The sequence below is a fragment of the Dinoponera quadriceps genome, unplaced genomic scaffold (genome assembly GCF_001313825.1).
Source record: "Dinoponera quadriceps isolate SergipeBrazil2010 unplaced genomic scaffold, ASM131382v1 scaffold1471, whole genome shotgun sequence".
Taxonomy (NCBI): Eukaryota; Metazoa; Arthropoda; class Insecta; order Hymenoptera; family Formicidae; genus Dinoponera; species Dinoponera quadriceps.
In genome coordinates, this window is record NW_014555591.1 from 723,615 (window position 1) to 743,158 (window position 19,544).

Consider the following 19,544-nt stretch of genomic DNA (forward strand, 5'->3'; position numbering starts at 1 on the left):
CTTTTTTGTAAATATATTTCTACAAAATCACTCGACCGCCTAATTTATATATTCTATTTTGTGCATAGGTCTCACATGTTCAAAATTTAATATTTAAGACAATTATATCTTATTGATGGGTAATTGTAATGTATTAATTAAAAAAATGAATACATTTTCTTGGTGTTAATTTTATGCTGACCTTCAATTGCTCCTTTAAATTGTTAAATGTTATTGATTTTGTTTTACAGAGCGTTTTTATTTGTTATTCTTGCTAATAATGGTTCTTATAGTCTGACCATACCGGGAAAAGTTCTTGATTATGTTTAAATTCAAATACCAAAATTTATTACTTTTAATATTACAAGTGCGCGCGCGCGTGTGTGCGTGCGTGTGTGTGTAGCGACTGCGAAGCAAATGCCGCAGATTATTTGAGGTTAAGATTTACCAAACGCAAAGGTTGATGAATTTCGCTTGGAAGGATCAACGGCTGCGAGAAGTGGCACGCGTGAATTTCCATACGAGAAATGCAAAGCAAAATCAGATTTCTCGATCTTAGAAATAATTAACGGTGTTTACTCTCTAAAGTCATACAAATACTTAACAGAATGAACGTTCGTTGTTTATTACGATTATGTACCATCATTAAACGTGCTAATCTTAACAAACATAGATTTTATTGCAGCAGAAACATATTAAAACTTCACGAAAGAGGCATGTACGAGGATATATTTCCCAATATTAATACGTAAGTATATTAAATTATATTATAGAAACGCATATCGTTTTATGTGTAATACAACGTATCTAAAATTGTAGAAATTACATCTTATATTTTCTTCATAACATTTATGAATATTATATGTATATTATACATATATTTTTTCAGAAACGAAATAGTAGAATCGTTGAACAAATCACCACAGTGTGTTTATGCTGGATTTGATCCAACAGCGGATAGTTTACACATTGGCAATTTACTTATTCTAATGAATCTCTTGCATTGGCAGAGAGCAGGACATCAAATTATAGCCCTAGTAGGAGGAGCTACAGGCTTAATAGGTGATCCTAGTCACAGAAAGGCTGAGCGTATTGAAATAGAAAAAGTTTTAATAGAGGAAAACGTCAAGTCTATCACAAAGAACATAGAGACTGTCTTTGATAATCATGAGAAATATTTCTGGAAACAGAAGGAAGAGAAACTGGAGCCCCCAATTATAGTGAATAACTTGGATTGGTACACGAATGTAGATGTTATTGAGTTCGTGAGGAATATCGGAAAGTATCTTAGAATGGGTACAATGTTAGGCAGAACTTCTGTCCAGGCACGGTTAAACTCTGAGACGGGAATGAGTTTCGCCGAATTCACCTATCAGGTATTTCAGGCGTACGATTGGTTGCAGTTAATGGAAAAATATAACTGTCGCTTTCAAATTGGCGGGAGCGATCAGATGGGTAATATTATGTCTGGATACGATTTAATTACAAAAAGTACGAAAAAACATGTTTACGGCATTACGTTACCGCTCATAACGGCTGAGGGTGGGAAGAAATTTGGAAAATCTCTTATGAACGCGATATGGTTATCTCCGGAAAGATCTTCGAGCTTCCAGTTGTACCAATATTTCATTAGAACTCGAGACTCCGATATTGAGAAATTCTTGAAACTGTTTACATTTTTGACGCTAGACAAAATTAACGAAATTGTGGACGAACATAGGAATAATCCAGAACTGAGGACAGCGCAAAAATTACTAGCACAACAAGTAACACTTCTGGTGCATGGAGGTAATTTTTATGTGAAATTACTATTGTTAATTACTTGTTATATACATTTACTGTGATTTCTTATAGAGAAAGGATTGGTCGCGGCGAAGCGCGCTTCTGCAGCATTGTACGATCAATCACTAGAATACCTTGTGAGAATGAATGTATTAGAATTGGCGGATACGTTTGAAGGTGCGACTATAGTAGACGTTATATCCGAACCGGGACTCACTGTCTATAATTTAGCAAGAAAAGCAAAATGCTTTAAAACTGACCACGATGCGGAACGAATCATAACAGCGGGCGGATTTTATATAAATCATCAAAAAATTACTAATTTAAACGAGATAGTTGTACCAGGCATACATATATTAAGTAATAATACATCATTGCTCAGAGTCGGTAAGAGAACATACCATATAGTCAGATGGCAGTGATGTCATAAAAAATGTAAGATATAAAAGTACATATAAAACAAGATGTTTTAGCATTCGGAAGATCAATCAATAAATTTAATACAAAATAAATACAATAATTTCCCTTCAATTTTTCCTTCAATATACGCATCATCATAGAAAACATTTGATAGACTGCTTAATTATATAATATAAAAATTTATATACATTTTTTATACAAATACACTATATGTATATATTTACAATTTAATTATATATATCCCACAGAGATATATAGCCATTTTTGCCTGTTGCTGCCATTAAACATTTAGTATCATAAGCCTCAACTTCACGATTCGAATAAGCAATATCGTATATGCTTTCCCTGTGTTCCTTTAATATCGCAAGTGGCCGCAATTTTTTCCATGAGAATAACATCATGCGTCCGTCCCAACAACCGGCTGCAACTATCTTCTTATCTGGTCTTACGGAGAGCACGGATATGCCAGAAACATTACTCAAATTTTTTGTAGACTTGTGAGATAAAGCATGACTCGGCGACATTCCAAAAATCTAAAAAATTGATAAACGTAATATCTATATTCGTACTTAGAATAATATTCATTATCTTATATATTTCGAAAATTGTTTTAACTATCGAACCAATTTTCATAATACCTCCAATTTGTCTGACGCACTACCAAGAATTCCTTGCATTAAAGAGACATCAAAATCGAAAGTCATTGGAAAGTGTTCTACATTAAGAGAACTAAGGACATCATGCTTTTTCATATCCCACAATAATAATTGTCCACCTTCATAAGCAATTAGAATCAATTCATTCATGTGTCTTAGTGGTTTTACTGCCATCACCGTACCTAACTGGTTATGGTAGGACAGTTTGGAAGGATCTAATGTCGATTCTACATTGAGAGTTTTCAATGATAACATCCCTACTACCGAGGAATCAAGCGGGATCAATATTGCATCCTTCTCAGGCAATAACTGAGATCTGTAACGGCAAATCTTAGTATCAACTTAAAAAAAAAATACTTGTGACATATCTGTTAATATACCTGCAGAAACTGCAATATTTATAGTTAACACTCTTATTTAATATCCAATTTGATTCGCTTGTGTTATATATATCGATTATACCATGTCTCCGTTGTACTATTAAGTCAGCTTCACTAGTTGAGTGCAAATTAAAACATGGGCTGTCTCCATCTGATAATCGACTTTTTATCCTATTTATCTGTAACATCATGAAGAGAAAAAGTTTCTAACTTAGATACATGTATACTTTAACATTTTAATGAATCTCAACAAATAAATTTTTTACAGCCAAATATTTTAATAACTCTACTGATTACATAAGTTCATAATTCAAAAATACAATACCACCTTCATATGTAAATGAGGATTTATATCTATCTGTCGAAGTTTTGTAATGACAGGAAGTTTTGTAAGGAACAAAATAGTTACCTTTAAATCCCAAATATGAACTGTGCCTTTCCCATCGCCAGCATAAAGATGTTCCATATTAGAATTAATCGAAAATAACAAACTGTGTACATTTTCACCCATATCGCCGCGCAACAAAAATTTGGGGTCCGGTGGAGGGGCAGGCATCGTTGCTATCTTGTTCCCTTTACAATTTAGCGTAAAAGTAGGCAGAATAAAATACGGAATGCTGTCATAACAAACTACAATAACGATACATTAAACTTTCTACAAGTTAGATTATAGGTTTGTTTTCTATTCCCGCCAGGGACTTGGGACCATAGATGACAGAAACGTGCCGCAAAATAATAATGGAGGTGATAACGTATTGAAAACTACACGTAAAGGTCATTCTACATTAGTTACTAGTCGATTGTAAGCAGATGCAACGCTTGTCGCGACAGCCAATAAAAAACCTTCAATGGTTACGTTCAGCAGAGAAAGCAGCTTTGCAACTGTTGTAAAATTCATGAATCTGATTGTTTTTAATCGCAACGACCTTAATCAGGTCTTGGATTTTTGAAAATATGTGAAAAATATCACATATGATATTTTATGATTTCTGCATTACTATTCACTACAAAGTTGCGTGCGATATTCTAGTGACATTCATGAAATATCGTATACAATATTTTCAAGAATCAGGCTTTATCAGATTACGAATTAGGTTGAGATTAGATTGAAATTTGACCAATCAGAGCGAAGTTCACTAGGTTGATTTCAGTGAGTTTTGCTCTGATTGATCAAATTTCAATCTAATCTCAATCCTAATCCGTAACACGGGTTTTTACGTCTGTTACGTTGGCAGCTCTGCATTGCGAGAAACACGGTGAGGAACTTCAAACTTTCGCCACAGGTGGCTTCCAGAACCAATTCGAAGTAGATTCCTCAGCGGCGACGAAGTCGCGGGTTACCGGCGGCTAATTTAGGAACTGCGCTATCATCATTGATTAACCGAGGCATACCGAGTACGGCCGATTGTCAACGAGTGTGACCATTTATCGCTGCTTAACCTGCCTATCATCATCTGCCTTGCGCGGTGTTCGTTATGTGTGTATCACGTCCGCCGCTCCCGCATTCCTTGAACGCCACAAATATGTGAACGCGCGATCGAATCCTGTGAATCGGCGTTAGACGCGCAATTAATATCATTCGAGTGCATCGGTCGCGGTGGATAGTCACAAATACGTAATTGTCAACGTATAACGTAAAAACAAGGGATGTCGGAGATACGCAAGCGAACGGTCGGCGATGCGTCGGCAGGATCACGAGACTTAAGCGACGATCAGGTAGGCAAAGAATTTTCACTGTTCGTTTGCACGCGCTACAAGCGGGATTGTCTCTCTCTTTTTTTGCGGATGAGAATAATCTTTGACTGAATTTCGCACACCGATTCTCGCCGCGGCTATCGATCTGCACCGTTGGCATGGTGGGTTTATTTGTTGATAGGTATTTTGACAGCTACCAATACCAAAGCATATGCCTATACTATTTCTGTGATGGCTTTGTAGTGGCTCTACGTATAAACATACATACATATATATATATAAGTATATATCTGTGATATGAATATGCGTGACAAACAAAGCACAATTGAATTAAAATGCTTCCCGTCGTGTGCGCTTCTTCGTCCCTCTTTCCCTCACCCAAATCAAGCGGATTACTTAATGTTTTTTTAATAGAGAATATTAATGAGTCTTCCTTGTGTGGTTTGTCCGGTTTAATTATCGTCGTATTTGCGGTTTAATTATCACTCAGGATCTTTATGTAATATTTAATATTGAATAGTCATTTAATGAGCTATAAGGAGATATAATTCTAATGTATTCTAATGTATAATTTCGATTACTTTTTCTATTATTTCATGAATATGTAAACACAATATTTGTATTCATAACTTTTATCTCAAAATAATATCGCTTGGAATTTCTTCTCAGAAAGAGGATGTGGAGTCTGAAGATGATGCAAAATTGGAGGTAGAGGAATTAACAAAGACTTTACCTCAGGGAACTGATCATACTCCGCATATTTTAAGTTCTGCTCTCTCCGGTCTTCCAGATCGGTAATACGGATACATGATATTTTTTTATTTGATTATACAGCTGTTTTTTAATCAGACATAAATACATATTTAACTATCTTTTAATACTGTTTTTTGTAGCTGGCGAAATTGGATAATTAGAACCATTTTCACTTGGTTTATGATAGCTGGGTTTTGTCTTATCATTTATGGAGGCCCACTAGCATTGATGGTTACAGTAAGTCAAGTGCTTATGCTAATTGAGGAATGCATACAATGTGAATGTTTCTTCAATAAATTCTTTCTATTAAAAACTATATTTATTTTTGTAGACATTGGTGGTACAAGTGAAATGTTTCGAAGAAATCATTAATATCGGATATGCTGTATATAGAATTCACGGTTTACCATGGTTCAGATCTTTATCATGGTATTTTTTAATAACCTCCAATTACTTTTTTTACGGAGAAAATTTAATGGACTATTTTGCTGTAGTGATTAATCAAACAGTAAGTGTTACTTCTACTGGGTTTCTTATTTGGGTTGTATGCAATATGTTATTTACAAAAAATGCCAATATACATATAATTATAAATCTTTGTTTATTATACAATTTTTTAAAATTCATTTGTAAAATACTTCTGCATATATCATAAATGTTAACATAAGTCAGTAGCAAAGCCTTGACAAGCTTTATCTCAGTACTCTTATTATGGCTTCATCACTTTATGGGGCTTCTTTATAAAGGTTACTTAACACAGAAATTGAGCGAAAAATAATAAGACTAACATTATACATATGCTTGTAACAACAGAATAATATACATAAAAATTACAATTTTTATTGTCTTTAGGGATACCTGCGTATACTTGTAACGTATCATCGATTTATTTCATTCTGTCTTTACATTGTTGGTTTTGTATGGTTCGTACTTTCACTCGTAAAAAAGTACTATATGAAGCAGTTCTCTCTATTTGCTTGGACACATGTTGCATTACTTCTTGTTGTGACACAGAGCTATCTCATTATCAAAAATATCTTTGAAGGATTAATATGGTATGTATATTATATGTACATATATGTATGTATATATATATATATATTTACCAGAATCATTACTATAATAAATATTTTAATAAATTGTCTAAATGTACACAAACATACTTACTTTACTAATTATGTTAATTATCTTTAGGTTCATCGTCCCTGTGAGTATGATCGTGATAAATGATGTGATGGCATATATGTTTGGCTTCTTCTTTGGAAGAACACCATTGATCAAATTATCCCCAAAAAAGACTTGGGAGGGCTTTATTGGTGGTGGTATTTCGACCGTTATATTTGGATTACTGGTAATAATGTGTTTTCTACAATGTGTTCTCTGTAGCGAATGAAAGTAAGATTATGTTGATATTGTCTTTTAGATGTCATATGTCATGTGTCAATACCGCTACTTCGTTTGTCCTATTGAGTACAGCGAAGCTTTAGGGAGAATGACTATGGATTGCGAGCCATCCAGTTTGTTTCAACCACAAGAATATACGTTACCAAAGAGTTTTCAAGTGATATCAAAGATGGTAGCCTATTTTGCAAATAAAATATTATCGAATCATGTGATGTATAGATATTCAATTGTTGTTTTTCTTTTCTACACAGTTTAACGGAAAACCTAGTTTAACGATATATCCGTTCATTCTGCATTCGTTGTCGCTGTCGCTATTCAGTTCCGTAATCGGACCATTTGGAGGGTTCTTTGCGAGCGGATTTAAGCGAGCCTTCAAGATCAAAGTAATATAATATGAAACTAGTTATATTTAAAATCTAGAAAACAGTTACTGAGTTTTATGACTTTATACAGGACTTTGGTGACGTAATCCCTGGTCACGGTGGAATCATGGATAGATTCGACTGTCAGTATCTGATGGCAACATTTGTGAATGTTTATATTACCTCATTTATTCATACCGCGTCACCTCAGAAACTGTTACAGCAGGTAAAGTATTCAAGTAGAATGAAAAATCGTTTAATTTATAATACAAATATTTAATATTAATATATCTCTTACATTGTATGTTAATTAAGTAAGAAAAAAGCGATTCAATTTCTTTAAAGCATACACATATATGTCTTTCAATTTAGGTTTACAGTCTGAAGCCGGAACAGCAGGTACAACTTTTCCTCTCATTAAGAGATTCATTGCAGAATAGGGGTATGCTAAATGCTTATTAATATTCTAAGTTAAATGTACTTAGAGTGGCAAACTTCTCCTGCAGGGATTATTTTTATCTATTAGAAAATATTAGAAAAGATTGTTATCTTTTCTAATATTTAAGAAAACATTACATGCAGATGGCAATGCAATCAGTATCAAATAATCATATTTTGTTAAACTATGACAATGAAATTTATTTTTAATTAGATAAGGTAAGGTCATATCATAATGTGGTAGGCCTGTCTAATTGAAATCAATATGGCCAGAGATAAGAATATGTATGTATAATTTTCCTGTTGTCTCCCTTTTTTTTTATCATTATAAATGAAGATGCATTTTAATATCAAGAGTTGAGCTATCTCTGCTCTGTTCTCTATGAAATTCGTATTCATACAAAGAACTTGTTTGTTCACGCACTGACAGAACTGTGATGCACGAATTGTGGAATGATGGGACAAATTTAAATTGTAACATAGCTACTTCTGTGATTAACTCTGGCCTAAGAACAGTCAGTTGGATAGATCTATCATATGGCATTAACTATTTTTCTTGCATTCCACATTAGGTAGTTAAATTTTTGTCAAACAATAGTTTATATTAAACTATAGTATTGTTGGAAACAATTAATATTTTTATCTAAAACCTGAGCCAAAGAATCATACATTATAAAGGTTTTGTGTTATGCATAGCAACGTTTACGAAAAGCCTCCAGCTCCTAAAATATCTACTTATAATTTTAGATTAGACGTTAAATAAAATTAGGTGTTAAAGTATTCTCTGTTCAAGAACATATCTTCACGTTAAATATGAAGATCTCATATGTAGTACAGGTTTTATTTGTAATTGTGCATTTAAAATTCGATAAAACCGAGTCTCACTTGTATATAAACTCATATTATTTGTTTTCTTACTTAGAATTAATCTTTAGAATTGACGCGAAAACACTGACAATTCTGAGTCGAACATATAAGAGTCTGATTTAATCTTTTGCTAAATGCGTTCTTTTTTTATTAAAATTAGCTACGCGTAAGGGGAAAAATACCTTACTAACATGATTTATATGTTGTAAGTATTATCGTTGGTGTTGTGGGGAAACGGTTCTACTTAGGAGTTTAGCATTATACTTTTTCCTTCCTCTTAGATATCGAATTCGCATACTTATCTGACTGTTGAATACAGCAAAAGAAAGATAAGTCGACATTTAAATTACGACGGAATGAAATTATTTATATTAGTTTTTTCTTATGTTTGTCTCGCGTAATTGTTATCATTTTTATTATCATTACCGCATTATTAGCGGTGTGCACGTACCTAAAAAAATATTCGCTAAGGCAGTACCAAATGTTTTAAACGCGTTTACATGAAAATCCCGAAACTGTCCCACCGTAAGTGTAAGCGTATCGGAGTATCTTTATTCATTCAGTAGAAAACATCCTGTCAGTTATGTAAGAATGCATTGCTGCTTGGAATTTATAAATCGTTGCGTGGATATGTTTCACTTAGCATATACCATTTAGTCTTTATTATTGTAATCGTAGTACTTATGTTATATTATACATAATGCTAAACTTCTCGAAATATTGTGTTAACGCGACCTTTCATTTACGCATATAATAGCGAGCATATAAAAGCAACTAGGGATGACAAAATTGACTATTCAGACAAAATCAATTCTCCATCTATTAATTGGCATTTCCGGCAGCTGCGAAATTAAATGGCGAAATTAATGAATAGAAGTGAATTTGTCTGTTGTATTTGTATTAATGTGGCAAATGATATCCTGCAGCTATATAATTTGTAAAAGTAAGGTCAAGTTACCACATGATCATCTGCTTTGCCATGTCGTACGGTAAATGAGGACAGCCAAATGGATGTTGGTTGAAGAAATGATCCTGAGGATGAATTTTTTTTTTGTCAAGTTTTTGTTCATTATTTCATTGTACTCGAAATCGATTACGATACTACCCATAATTGTGCCAATCGTGCTTGTTAAAGAAATATTCTTACATAAATCGTCTCGTATGCACTGAATTGGTGTGGCACAATTATAAACGTAACTTTCTGTGATTAGATTAATACAAACTATATAAGTACGTTTCGTACACTGCTAGAGTACACTCGGATCTTAATATAATTCTTGGCTTGAGAATATTGGCTTTGGAGCATATAGCTTTTAGGTTTCGATGGAACCAATTCAATAAATGTGTAAGAATGTGCTTCTATCTTGCCATCCTTTTCTCTTGTCATTTTGGTTTTCACGCCTTATTGTTTTTTTATCCCTACATGCGAATATCATATTTCTCTGCTTCCTATTTCGTGATGTTATATTGAGATCCTAGTGTACGCATGTACGCGCGCGGTACGTCGCGTGGAAAGGAAGATGTATTGTACCTAATTATAAACAAAATGAGTTTATAGATTCTTCTCGTCTTTGAACGCTTATGACATCTCTACAGTGAAAACTTAATGGTTATTAGATAATCAGAGAAATAATATTACCCAAGATGAATGGATTAAATATATACGTATATATTTATTTAAAATATATAGAGAGAATTAAAAAAATATATATATATATGTATAGATGGAAGTTATGTGGGGAAATGTGTTACAAAATACATAAAATTTTGGACTTTCAAAGTGACACTTAAGTTTTAATATATGATGATATATATTTATGTAGTGATAAAGAAATAAAAGATACTTGAAAAATTAACACATTTGCGTGAATATTTTATTCTAATTTCTATTGCTTTCTCTTATTCCGCGAACAATATCATATTATTTCGTCTGTTCATATATCGAATTTATCAAAAATTAAATTATCCCACATTTCGATAAGTTTTATACGATGTGCAGCTCTTTTTAAATATCGCGCGGCATAAACGTCCGAACGAATTTATGCGAAATAGCGCTAGCTGAGACCAGTAGAAAGCAAATGTTCCTATTGGCTATTTCGGATACAATTGGTTTGTTCTTTTTAGCTGAGCTGCACTAGTACGAGAAATACGCAACCGAAGCGTGAGTTTTCGTACGCTTCAATGTGTGTAAATTTCTTGACCAGTGCAGCCAGTTCAGCTAAAAAGAACACACAAAAGTAAATCTCCAATTATATCTGACGTTAGGTATGTACACCCCACAGTGTCGCCGTAGCGAAAAAAGTTACACTTTTATTTTTTTTCGGTGAATTTCGAAGTAAAAGACAATCGTGGTGACAATTCAATGATTTTCGCAAATAGCTGTTGCGATCTTTTTGCAAACGAAGTGCGTGTGTAAAAATACCCATCGCCTACAGAACAGTGACTTCACGTATCAAACATTTATGACGCCTGATGTACGGACATACGACTCTCATGTAACGATCTATCGATTTTTTGAACATGGCCTTACAATAGGAGAGCAATAGCGTGAGTAGTGTCGCAACTCGTTTCTTCTTCGATCGCGTTCGCGTGTGACGATGGCGTTATCATAACAATAATTATGATGTAGTTACACTGGAAAAGAAGAAAGAAGCAGTAGCTGCGTCGCAGGAACAGTGGATAATCGTTCGATGCCACGCTTGAATAATGTCGGCCGAACATCACAGCGGCAAAGGTTACGCGCCTCTACCACAGAGTATAAGCAACACCGACACAGAGGACGAGGAGGAACGTTTGACTCAACCCAACGATGTTGCCTACAAGGCCGACAATAGTACAACAATAGCGGTGAGATATTAGCAAACAGCAATTATTGCGAAAATATGCTGTAAAACTTATCAAGAACATATCACTGTTACCTATCTACTTGCTTTCTCAATCCGATCTGTTTTCACTTCAGGAATTGCATTCAAATCATGAGAACGGTGTGTTTTATCCATTGGACGAGACGAGAAATCTGGGAAACAGCGCGAGAAATAGACAAAGCACAATCAAATATTACAGGGATGATATACCGATAATGGTGATCGAAGGAAATGAACAAAATGATTTTTGGAAAAGGAAAGATATGTCACCGATCAGGCGCTTTTGCTTGTTCGCGTCAATATTACTATGCATTGTTACGATAGTCATCTTTTTGTATGTATTACCTTGCGACAGTTCAATGGTCTGTCCGCCTGTTATCGAGCCACAATCTTCGATATCCTGGGATAAGACTTTGCAAGGTGTAGGTGAGTTGTTATTATAAATTACATGTGATAATAATATCATAATATAACATTATTATAAATCACATGTGATAATGTTATTATTATAAATCACATGTTGAGAATTACATGAGTTATTATTATAAATTACAAGTGATAATAATATAATAATATAACATTATTATAAGTTACATGTGATAATAATATTCTCCTGACAGAACAAGTAAATGTAGAAAATCTAAAGTAACAAGATACAGTATACATTGTGTTCCTGCTGATAATTTCTCATTTTAAACAGAAATACAAGGGCCTATTACCATAGTACCTGGATTCCCATACAATCTGATATTTCTTCTTCGTGGCGAACAAAAAAGGAACGATACAAAGGATGGGAGGATACATCAAAGACAAGTACCGCCAGAAGGAGGAGGAGTCATGTCAATGCAAGGGAGTAGCGGATTGCCGTTATGGCTGGTTCCATTAAAAAGATTACCCATCATCATAGATTGTACCAGTATCGACATAGATCGATCTGGGAAGCCTGATTGTATTGTTGCTGGTGAACAAGGCCTACTTGTTAGCATAGAACCGATCGCTGGGACGATTCATTGGAGCTCATCAACTCATACATTTCCCAAATTGCCAGTCATCCTACCAGACATTGATGCGGACGATATCGAAGACTTGTTGAGTGTATCGGTGGATAATGCTAATGTGTCATCTCTCGTTCTTTTATCAGGCAAGACTGGCCAATTGCTGGGACGTTATTTAGTCAATAACTGCACCTCTATCGATATATATAATCTTGTCTCTAACGGCAGCATATCCTACAGCTGTTACGATGACAACGCAAAGCGTATGTGTCACAAATGCTGCTTCATTTTAGTTCCTCTTCGTGATTTTACCTGTGTGTCTCGGTTGATTGATGAAAAATATTCATTTGTTGCAGATTCGATGAAATTCATGTCCCTAAAAGGTTTACTCCACGGTGTCACGAAAACATCGCAAGTGCATAAAAAACTCTCAATCAGATTGACAGCGGCATCGCCACGGCTTTTCGAGATAGTTAAAGTATCCGACGAAGAATATGTTTGGAAGCCTACGCCTTATCACCATTTGACTATAGAGAACGAAGGGGTATGTCCGGGGCAACTTTGCCGAGCTAACGTTAATTTAACTTTGCAAAAGTTGACGAGCGAACCGATCACCATTTGGGATCACGTGAGTTCGAACGCGTTCGCATCGAAGCCGGCGTTCTTGGTGACTTCAGATAAACCTTACACTTCCGGGTTTGTCATTAAGTTCTGGCAATGGATGGACCCTTCATCCAATCATGTGGAAAAAGCGTCCGTTATGGAGCAGGGACTTGTAGAAAGGGTCTTGATAGTCTTCGTGAATTACACGGATGTACAAGCTATTAATGCTAGTCAAAGTGATATCACGCAATTGTGCCATGGTCCTAACTGTCAGCCGGATCTAAATTCGCGGAAACAGTTCAGTTCCATCGCCGTTAAGTATATCGACAACGATGAATTTCCCGAATTGATAAGCTACTGGTCCTCGTATGACGTAGACTCAACGAAAGGCTTGACATCGAAAGTACAAGTTATCAAGATGGATTCCGTGTTGTCTAATTTGTTACACGGAAACGTTTAAACTTGATCAAACGGTTTTCACTTATGCCTCACGTTTAACGACACGATTGCGCTTGCATTTTGTTAATTCATTTAAAGTGATATCTTTACACATCGAGATCAGATTTATCCCACACATACAAATAGAATCATTCTAATCTCTTCTGGTTTTATTTGTATTTTTTTTTTCTTTTTTTACTACACTGATCAGCGGCTGTGTACAGAAAACAATAGTTCTAAAACCGTTAAATATTTGCCTGTGATTGATACATACGTTTAAATTTATCAGTCTAATCTATTTTTCAAAAAGCTAGTTTTTCAACCATTGTTACAAATCTTCTGAAGGCAGCCAGTGACTTCTAAAATTCGATGTGGTGCATTCGGTAGCCAAGATTATATCGTACTTGCAAAAGGATTCATACCAGCAAACTATTTCACTATTAATTATAAAAAAAAAATTATGTTTTCTGGTTATACTCTAAATGGTGCCTTGAATCAAGTTGTATATACTTATCGTGCATATTATATCATCCAAATATAGAGTGCAAGGAAAATTCACGTTTGTTCAGAACATATTTATTTATAAACAAGTAAAGTGTGTTTAGTAGTGTTCGTTCAGAATATACTTGTTTATAAGCAGATATGTTTTTCATAAGTTTAAAAACATTGTGTAGAAGGATTCGCATTTTCGCCTAAACATTTGAAGCTTCTTGCAATGCCTATTCATTTTTTGAGAAATTTAAATTTCCCGCAACAAGTGCAAATATTACTTAAATATTATACTTAAAAATATTACCTAATTACATTAAGTGCAAATATTACTTAAAAATTACTTAAATATGTGTATTTTCTACACGTATACAATATCGCAGTATTATGAGTTTAAAATAGTTAATGAAAATCTCATTCTAGTCATGTAAAAGTATTATCTTAATTCGACGAGCTTTGAATTAGGTCTTACCGATTAAGTTACTGACCGATTATTCGGTAAATTATCGAAAAACTATTGGTTGACTCTATAAGAAGGCTATTGCGATTGAAAAATAATTATATATATATATATAATTATTTTAGTTGCTATACCAAATGCATACATACTAGCGAATTGAAAGTATCGATATTTTATGTAGTTATGAATTTGAAGGAACATTTGACGAAGGTCCAATAATGCTGATAGGAAAATTTGATGATCAAACCTTTGAATGTTAAAATAGTCATAGCTGCGTTGACTTTTTTCAAGTGCTTAGGCCTCTCACTTGGAATATATATTATATTAAACCTGATAAAGTCGAACGTTTACAGAACACGTCGAAACACATATGCGTTCGTGTAGTACTGAAACAAAATTATTATAGTAACTAATGACAGTAGCGTGCAAAAGAAATGTAAGAAATATTGTAAAATTACTCTCGACTTTATCTTGTACAAAATAAAAAAACTTTAATTTGAAGTAACGTGAATAAATAAATTTACCTGTATTTGTGAATATATATATATACATACATATATATATATATATACACAACATGTATGTACAATAGTTCGCATATAAGAGTTGTATCTGTAGTAGAATAATTTAAGTTCACTTGGTAAAATGTCGCTTTTGCCACTTTCTTTCCACATATATTTTGTTAATGCCGTTGAAGGTATTTATAATATTTTAGAATATTTAATTAGAATCTGGACTTCCTCGGCCTTGACTATGTATTTCCATATATTAATTAAGAACAAACACTTCTAGTGATAGTTCACTATATTCGTACACTGATATAAAGGTCTCTAGTCTATTTCTAGTACTTTTCAATCTTACAACTTCAAAGCTTGTAACTTCTGATAAGGTTCCAACTATGATTTTTTAGTCTATGGTTTGGCAATGGACCGGATTAGGTTAGGTTAGTTTACATACAACCATTCTTAATTTTCACACCGGGTTGTTGAAATTGTCCCTTATAAGATAAATAATAAAAAAATTTAAACGATATATTAAATATCGAGCTGTTAGAATATTTTGTAAGATTAAGAGATACAGTGATTTAGGATTAATGTAGACTCTAACACATGTACTAAATGTGCGCTAAATATTCATGTCGCTTATTTTTGACTTGACTCATCGCGACCATGTTAGTACTTTAAATATTTAGTCACCTCAATTTGTAATGGTAATTGGTAAATAAATATTTATATACCTTGTATTCCAGTAAATATTTAAAATGGTGTCAACGCGAGGTCCAAAATTCAAGTTTTGCGATGGAGAAAAAGTATTGTGCTACGAACCAGATCCCACAAAGGCAAAAGTTTTGTACGATTCTAAGGTAACTTAATTCATACATCTCAGGTTAAATATAATTTTATAACAATATAGTTTATAAAATACAATTGGATCTTACAAATCCTGATGAAAACATATCATTCTTTTTATAAAAATATGGAGAAAGGACAGTGTAAAATAATTTATAATTATGGAGTCTCAAGATGATTTCTAAAGTCAAAGAACAAATTTATATTATATATTATAAAAGTTTTCGTAAATAAATTGAATGTTAAAAGAGTTTATATTATATATATAAAGTAGATAATTATAAAATTATTTTTAGGTACTTGATGTTATTGTAAATAAAGACCAAAGAGGTAGGAAAGCTGTGGAATACCTTATACATTTTCAAGTGAGTTGCGAGAATTTAATCGAAGCCACTTAGCTATACAAGGAGTCCAGTAAATCATACTACAACTGACAAGAAGGTGATTTCTCATGAAAGAACAAGTAAGAAATATAAATTTTCTTAATTGGTTGCATAATTTTCGAGGAAAATAATTTTGTATACAAAAATAACCTACGCATCTGTTTGACCGATAAATTAAAAGGTCAGTCTGTTTTATTTTTTTATTTTTTTGTGTTTTACAAGAAATCACCTCCTCGTAAATTGTACCAAGATTTATTGAATACCTTGTATATGAGTTGTATCAAAATTTGGTAAGTGTAATATGTTGAAGCAAATATATATATTTTATCGTATTATCATATAAGGGTTGGAATTCATCTTGGGACCGCTGTGTGACAGAAGAATATGTACTCAAAGACACAGAAGAGAATCGCCAACTTCAGCGAGATTTAGCACAAAAAGCGCAGCTACAACTGTATGTATTCTTAAAAAGTTGGCATAACGTTATAAAGAACTTGTATAATTAATCAATTATAAATTGCTATTATATCATTTATTTGAATATAATAATAGGGGTGCATACTTGTATCGCCGTGAACGTAAGAAGCGAAGTCATAAAATGTCGGAACGCTTAATTGAAGCTGAACACCAGGAACCCCGCCGTAGAGCAAGAAGCGGTGGTAGCCGAGCTACGTCGGCTACCACTGGGTCTTCAGAAGATGGCAGTTCAGGACAACACGCTGATTATGACACAGAGGTAAATTTTATTTTTCTTGTAATATACATACATATATATATATATATATATATATAAAAGAAATATATGCAATAATAATAAGTGGTAATTAAAATCTGGGTAAAAAGTATGTTGTAACATCGTGTAGTCGTTCGTACTGAACATGCTGATTTCATTGCCGAATGTTAAATGAACGAAAGCGATGGAAAGTAAAACAATTGTAACATGAACTATGTTCAGCATAAACCAGCACTTAGTAAACGCTAATATCAGGAACATATATAGACTTACACAAATTATAATTGACAATATTAACTGTATATTCGAGATTGGACTAATGTCCTAAGCCTAGTGACTAAGCCAATTTCACACGAGCTACAGTAAAAATTGTTTGGCAAATTAGTAAATATATGGATATTTATTTATCCGAAACTTTATCCGAAAGTTTAATCTAGTTTTTTCATAATGTAGTAATACTTAAATGAAAAATATATCAATGCAGGAGGTAAATACAGAAGAGGATACCGAGAGTAGTTCTGATTACATAGGTGAGACCAGTGATGATGAAGACAGTGGCGGTGGTAGTCAATCTGGGGCCAGTATGAAATCAATTGATCTTGACATAGGTCCCACGTTGAAACGACTTTTAGAGCAGGATCATGATCTAATAATTAACAAGAACAAGGTGACTTTTGTCAATTAAATTACTTTTAACTCTAAGAACAATCTAATATGTATTATTGTGAGGTATATTTATAGAGAGAAATATATATAAAACTACCATAGAAAGTTGCTTGAGTTTTACCTTTTTAATTCTTATATCTGAGCGAAATTAAAGAAAGATCATGCATTTCAGCTTGTCGTTCTTCCTGCACAACCTACCGTGGTAAATATCTTGGAATCTTGGGTGCAACACTTTACTACGACACAATTGACGAATATTCCGGAGAAACCTCAAAGAAATAAAACATATAATACAATAGAGAAGGCAGTCAATGATGTAAATATATGCCGAGAGGCTGCGGACGGTTTACGTATATATTTCGATTTTACGTTACCTCATCTCCTTCTATATAGGCAAGAGAGAGAACAGTATACTTCCCTAAAAGCTTCTTTATTATGTAATAACGTATCGTTATCGGCAATGGTTGTAAAAGACGAGTCACCCGAGTAAGTATATATTCTTTTATCAAGTATAAAAATTTGCAATAAAGATCTCGTCGATAGGATTCGTTCGTTGAATTGAAGGGAGAATATTTCTGCTTTTTAAAGGAACTCTGAAATACTTGGGAAAGAAGAATTTGAAGATACAGAATATGCTCATCTACCGCCGTTTCAAGAGCATGATACAGAAATAGACAATACAGCCAAGTCATTGAACAATTCCAAGCGAAAGTTGCGATCATGTCGAGTAAGTTCAGTCGACGAGAGCCGGCAACTAAGATCTTACGACGAAGGAAAACAGGATGGTGGCAATTTGTCGAGGTAACGTTTACCGTTGTTTCACAAACGTATACTGTAGAAATTCTACAGGCTGAATGCTTACTTTTAACGAGCACATATCGGAATTCTCGTTTGACAATATTTCCTATATCGGGAACGTAATATCGATTGACGCCAGCTTTGTTTTTTTTTTACACGATTTCCTTACGTTTGAAACTAGTTATAATTTATGATTGTTTTGTTTTAGTAGCATAGCAAGTACAAGTTCCCGTTGTTCTAGCCCACGAGGTGTAACACTAAGAATGCCGCCTGTTACCTCTGGTCAGGTGAATGCTTTACTTCAACAGTCGAATAAATGGAGATTAATGCCTGAAACTTCAAATAGCGGGACCGTATCAGGTCCGTCTACTTATTACGGTGCTGTACATTTAACTAGGTTATTTGGTAAGTTATATATCTTTCATTTTCTTTAACATATACGTCGCACACAAATTATAAATGCTTCTGATTGATAAAATATTTCAACATTTCTCTTAATTCTAGTGAAGTTACCTGAACTGTTACAGTCCACAGATATAACAAGCAAAAAATTAAAAGTACTTTTAAAATATTTAGATATGTTTCTCAGGTATGTAATAAATTCTAGTAAAATGACAAAAGCGCCTGTAACGTAATATATTGTTATTTACTTTATTATTATTATTATTTATATATTTTTAATTGGTATGTTTACAGCTATTTAGAAATGCATAGAGAATGGTTTGGGGAGCAATTCTACATGCAAATGGAAGACCGAAGTTTAACGTCAATGCAGATAAATAGTACATCGCAAATTAATAATTAACGATATTCAACAACATTTATATAATTGACCATGATTTCCTTTCAACAGAATGATAAACAACATAATATATATTTTTTGTGATATACAGTAAGAGAATTCTGTGAATTCAAGATCGATATAAGAAATTAACCATTTTTGATATATTAATGCGTATTCATTGTGTTTCTTTACATCTGCATCTTACATAAGAAAAATAACTAATGCCAGTTTCTTTCGTTTACAGTT

At 33.5% G+C, this 19,544-nt stretch overlaps 5 protein-coding genes across 10 annotated transcripts; 4 read left to right on the forward strand and 1 right to left on the reverse strand.

Moving 5' to 3' along the window:
- Positions 1-278: 278 nt before the first annotated feature.
- LOC106744787 (tyrosine--tRNA ligase, mitochondrial) lies at positions 279-2,249 on the forward strand. Its single transcript, XM_014619826.1, has 3 exons — positions 279-727; positions 869-1,767; positions 1,834-2,249. Exons 1-3 carry the CDS (start codon positions 588-590, stop codon positions 2,181-2,183), a joined length of 1,389 nt encoding a protein of 462 aa, XP_014475312.1. The 5' UTR covers positions 279-587; the 3' UTR covers positions 2,184-2,249.
- A 19-nt stretch (positions 2,250-2,268) lies between these two features.
- Positions 2,269-3,963, reverse strand: LOC106744788 (guanine nucleotide-binding protein subunit beta-like protein 1). Its single transcript, XM_014619827.1, has 4 exons — positions 3,627-3,963; positions 3,218-3,396; positions 2,820-3,153; positions 2,269-2,714 (listed from the first exon to the last, which is right to left on the reverse strand). The coding sequence occupies exons 1-4, from the start codon at positions 3,771-3,773 to the stop codon at positions 2,409-2,411; spliced, it is 966 nt and encodes a 321-aa protein (XP_014475313.1). The 5' UTR covers positions 3,774-3,963; the 3' UTR covers positions 2,269-2,408.
- Positions 3,964-4,551: 588 nt separating this feature from the next.
- LOC106744780 (phosphatidate cytidylyltransferase, photoreceptor-specific) lies at positions 4,552-10,568 on the forward strand. Its single transcript, XM_014619810.1, has 10 exons — positions 4,552-4,933; positions 5,582-5,706; positions 5,806-5,902; positions 5,997-6,173; positions 6,518-6,720; positions 6,860-7,016; positions 7,089-7,241; positions 7,321-7,452; positions 7,523-7,657; positions 7,804-10,568. Exons 1-10 carry the CDS (start codon positions 4,865-4,867, stop codon positions 7,891-7,893), a joined length of 1,338 nt encoding a protein of 445 aa, XP_014475296.1. The 5' UTR covers positions 4,552-4,864; the 3' UTR covers positions 7,894-10,568.
- A 389-nt stretch (positions 10,569-10,957) lies between these two features.
- LOC106744783 lies at positions 10,958-15,078 on the forward strand. Of its 2 annotated transcripts, XM_014619815.1 has the most exons (5): positions 10,958-11,283; positions 11,366-11,583; positions 11,696-12,026; positions 12,301-12,858; positions 12,952-15,078. In XM_014619815.1, the coding sequence occupies exons 2-5, from the start codon at positions 11,443-11,445 to the stop codon at positions 13,656-13,658; spliced, it is 1,737 nt and encodes a 578-aa protein (XP_014475301.1). In that variant the 5' UTR covers positions 10,958-11,283; positions 11,366-11,442; the 3' UTR covers positions 13,659-15,078. The 2 variants fall into 2 exon arrangements, with proteins under 2 accessions (XP_014475301.1, XP_014475303.1); XM_014619817.1 differs by lacking the exon at positions 10,958-11,283 and having other exon boundaries at positions 11,290-11,583.
- A 428-nt stretch (positions 15,079-15,506) lies between these two features.
- On the forward strand, positions 15,507-19,462 carry LOC106744775 (male-specific lethal 3 homolog). Of its 5 annotated transcripts, none has more exons than XM_014619802.1 (11): positions 15,507-15,528; positions 15,835-15,948; positions 16,231-16,299; positions 16,662-16,771; positions 16,870-17,053; positions 17,535-17,717; positions 17,889-18,202; positions 18,305-18,517; positions 18,723-18,919; positions 19,019-19,103; positions 19,211-19,462. In XM_014619802.1, the coding sequence occupies exons 2-11, from the start codon at positions 15,847-15,849 to the stop codon at positions 19,317-19,319; spliced, it is 1,566 nt and encodes a 521-aa protein (XP_014475288.1). In that variant the 5' UTR covers positions 15,507-15,528; positions 15,835-15,846; the 3' UTR covers positions 19,320-19,462. The 5 variants fall into 5 exon arrangements, with proteins under 5 accessions (XP_014475288.1, XP_014475287.1, XP_014475289.1 ...); XM_014619801.1 differs by lacking the exon at positions 15,507-15,528 and adding an exon at positions 15,555-15,756; XM_014619803.1 differs by lacking the exon at positions 15,507-15,528 and adding an exon at positions 15,555-15,756 and having other exon boundaries at positions 18,726-18,919.
- The last annotated feature ends 82 nt before the right edge of the window (positions 19,463-19,544 follow it).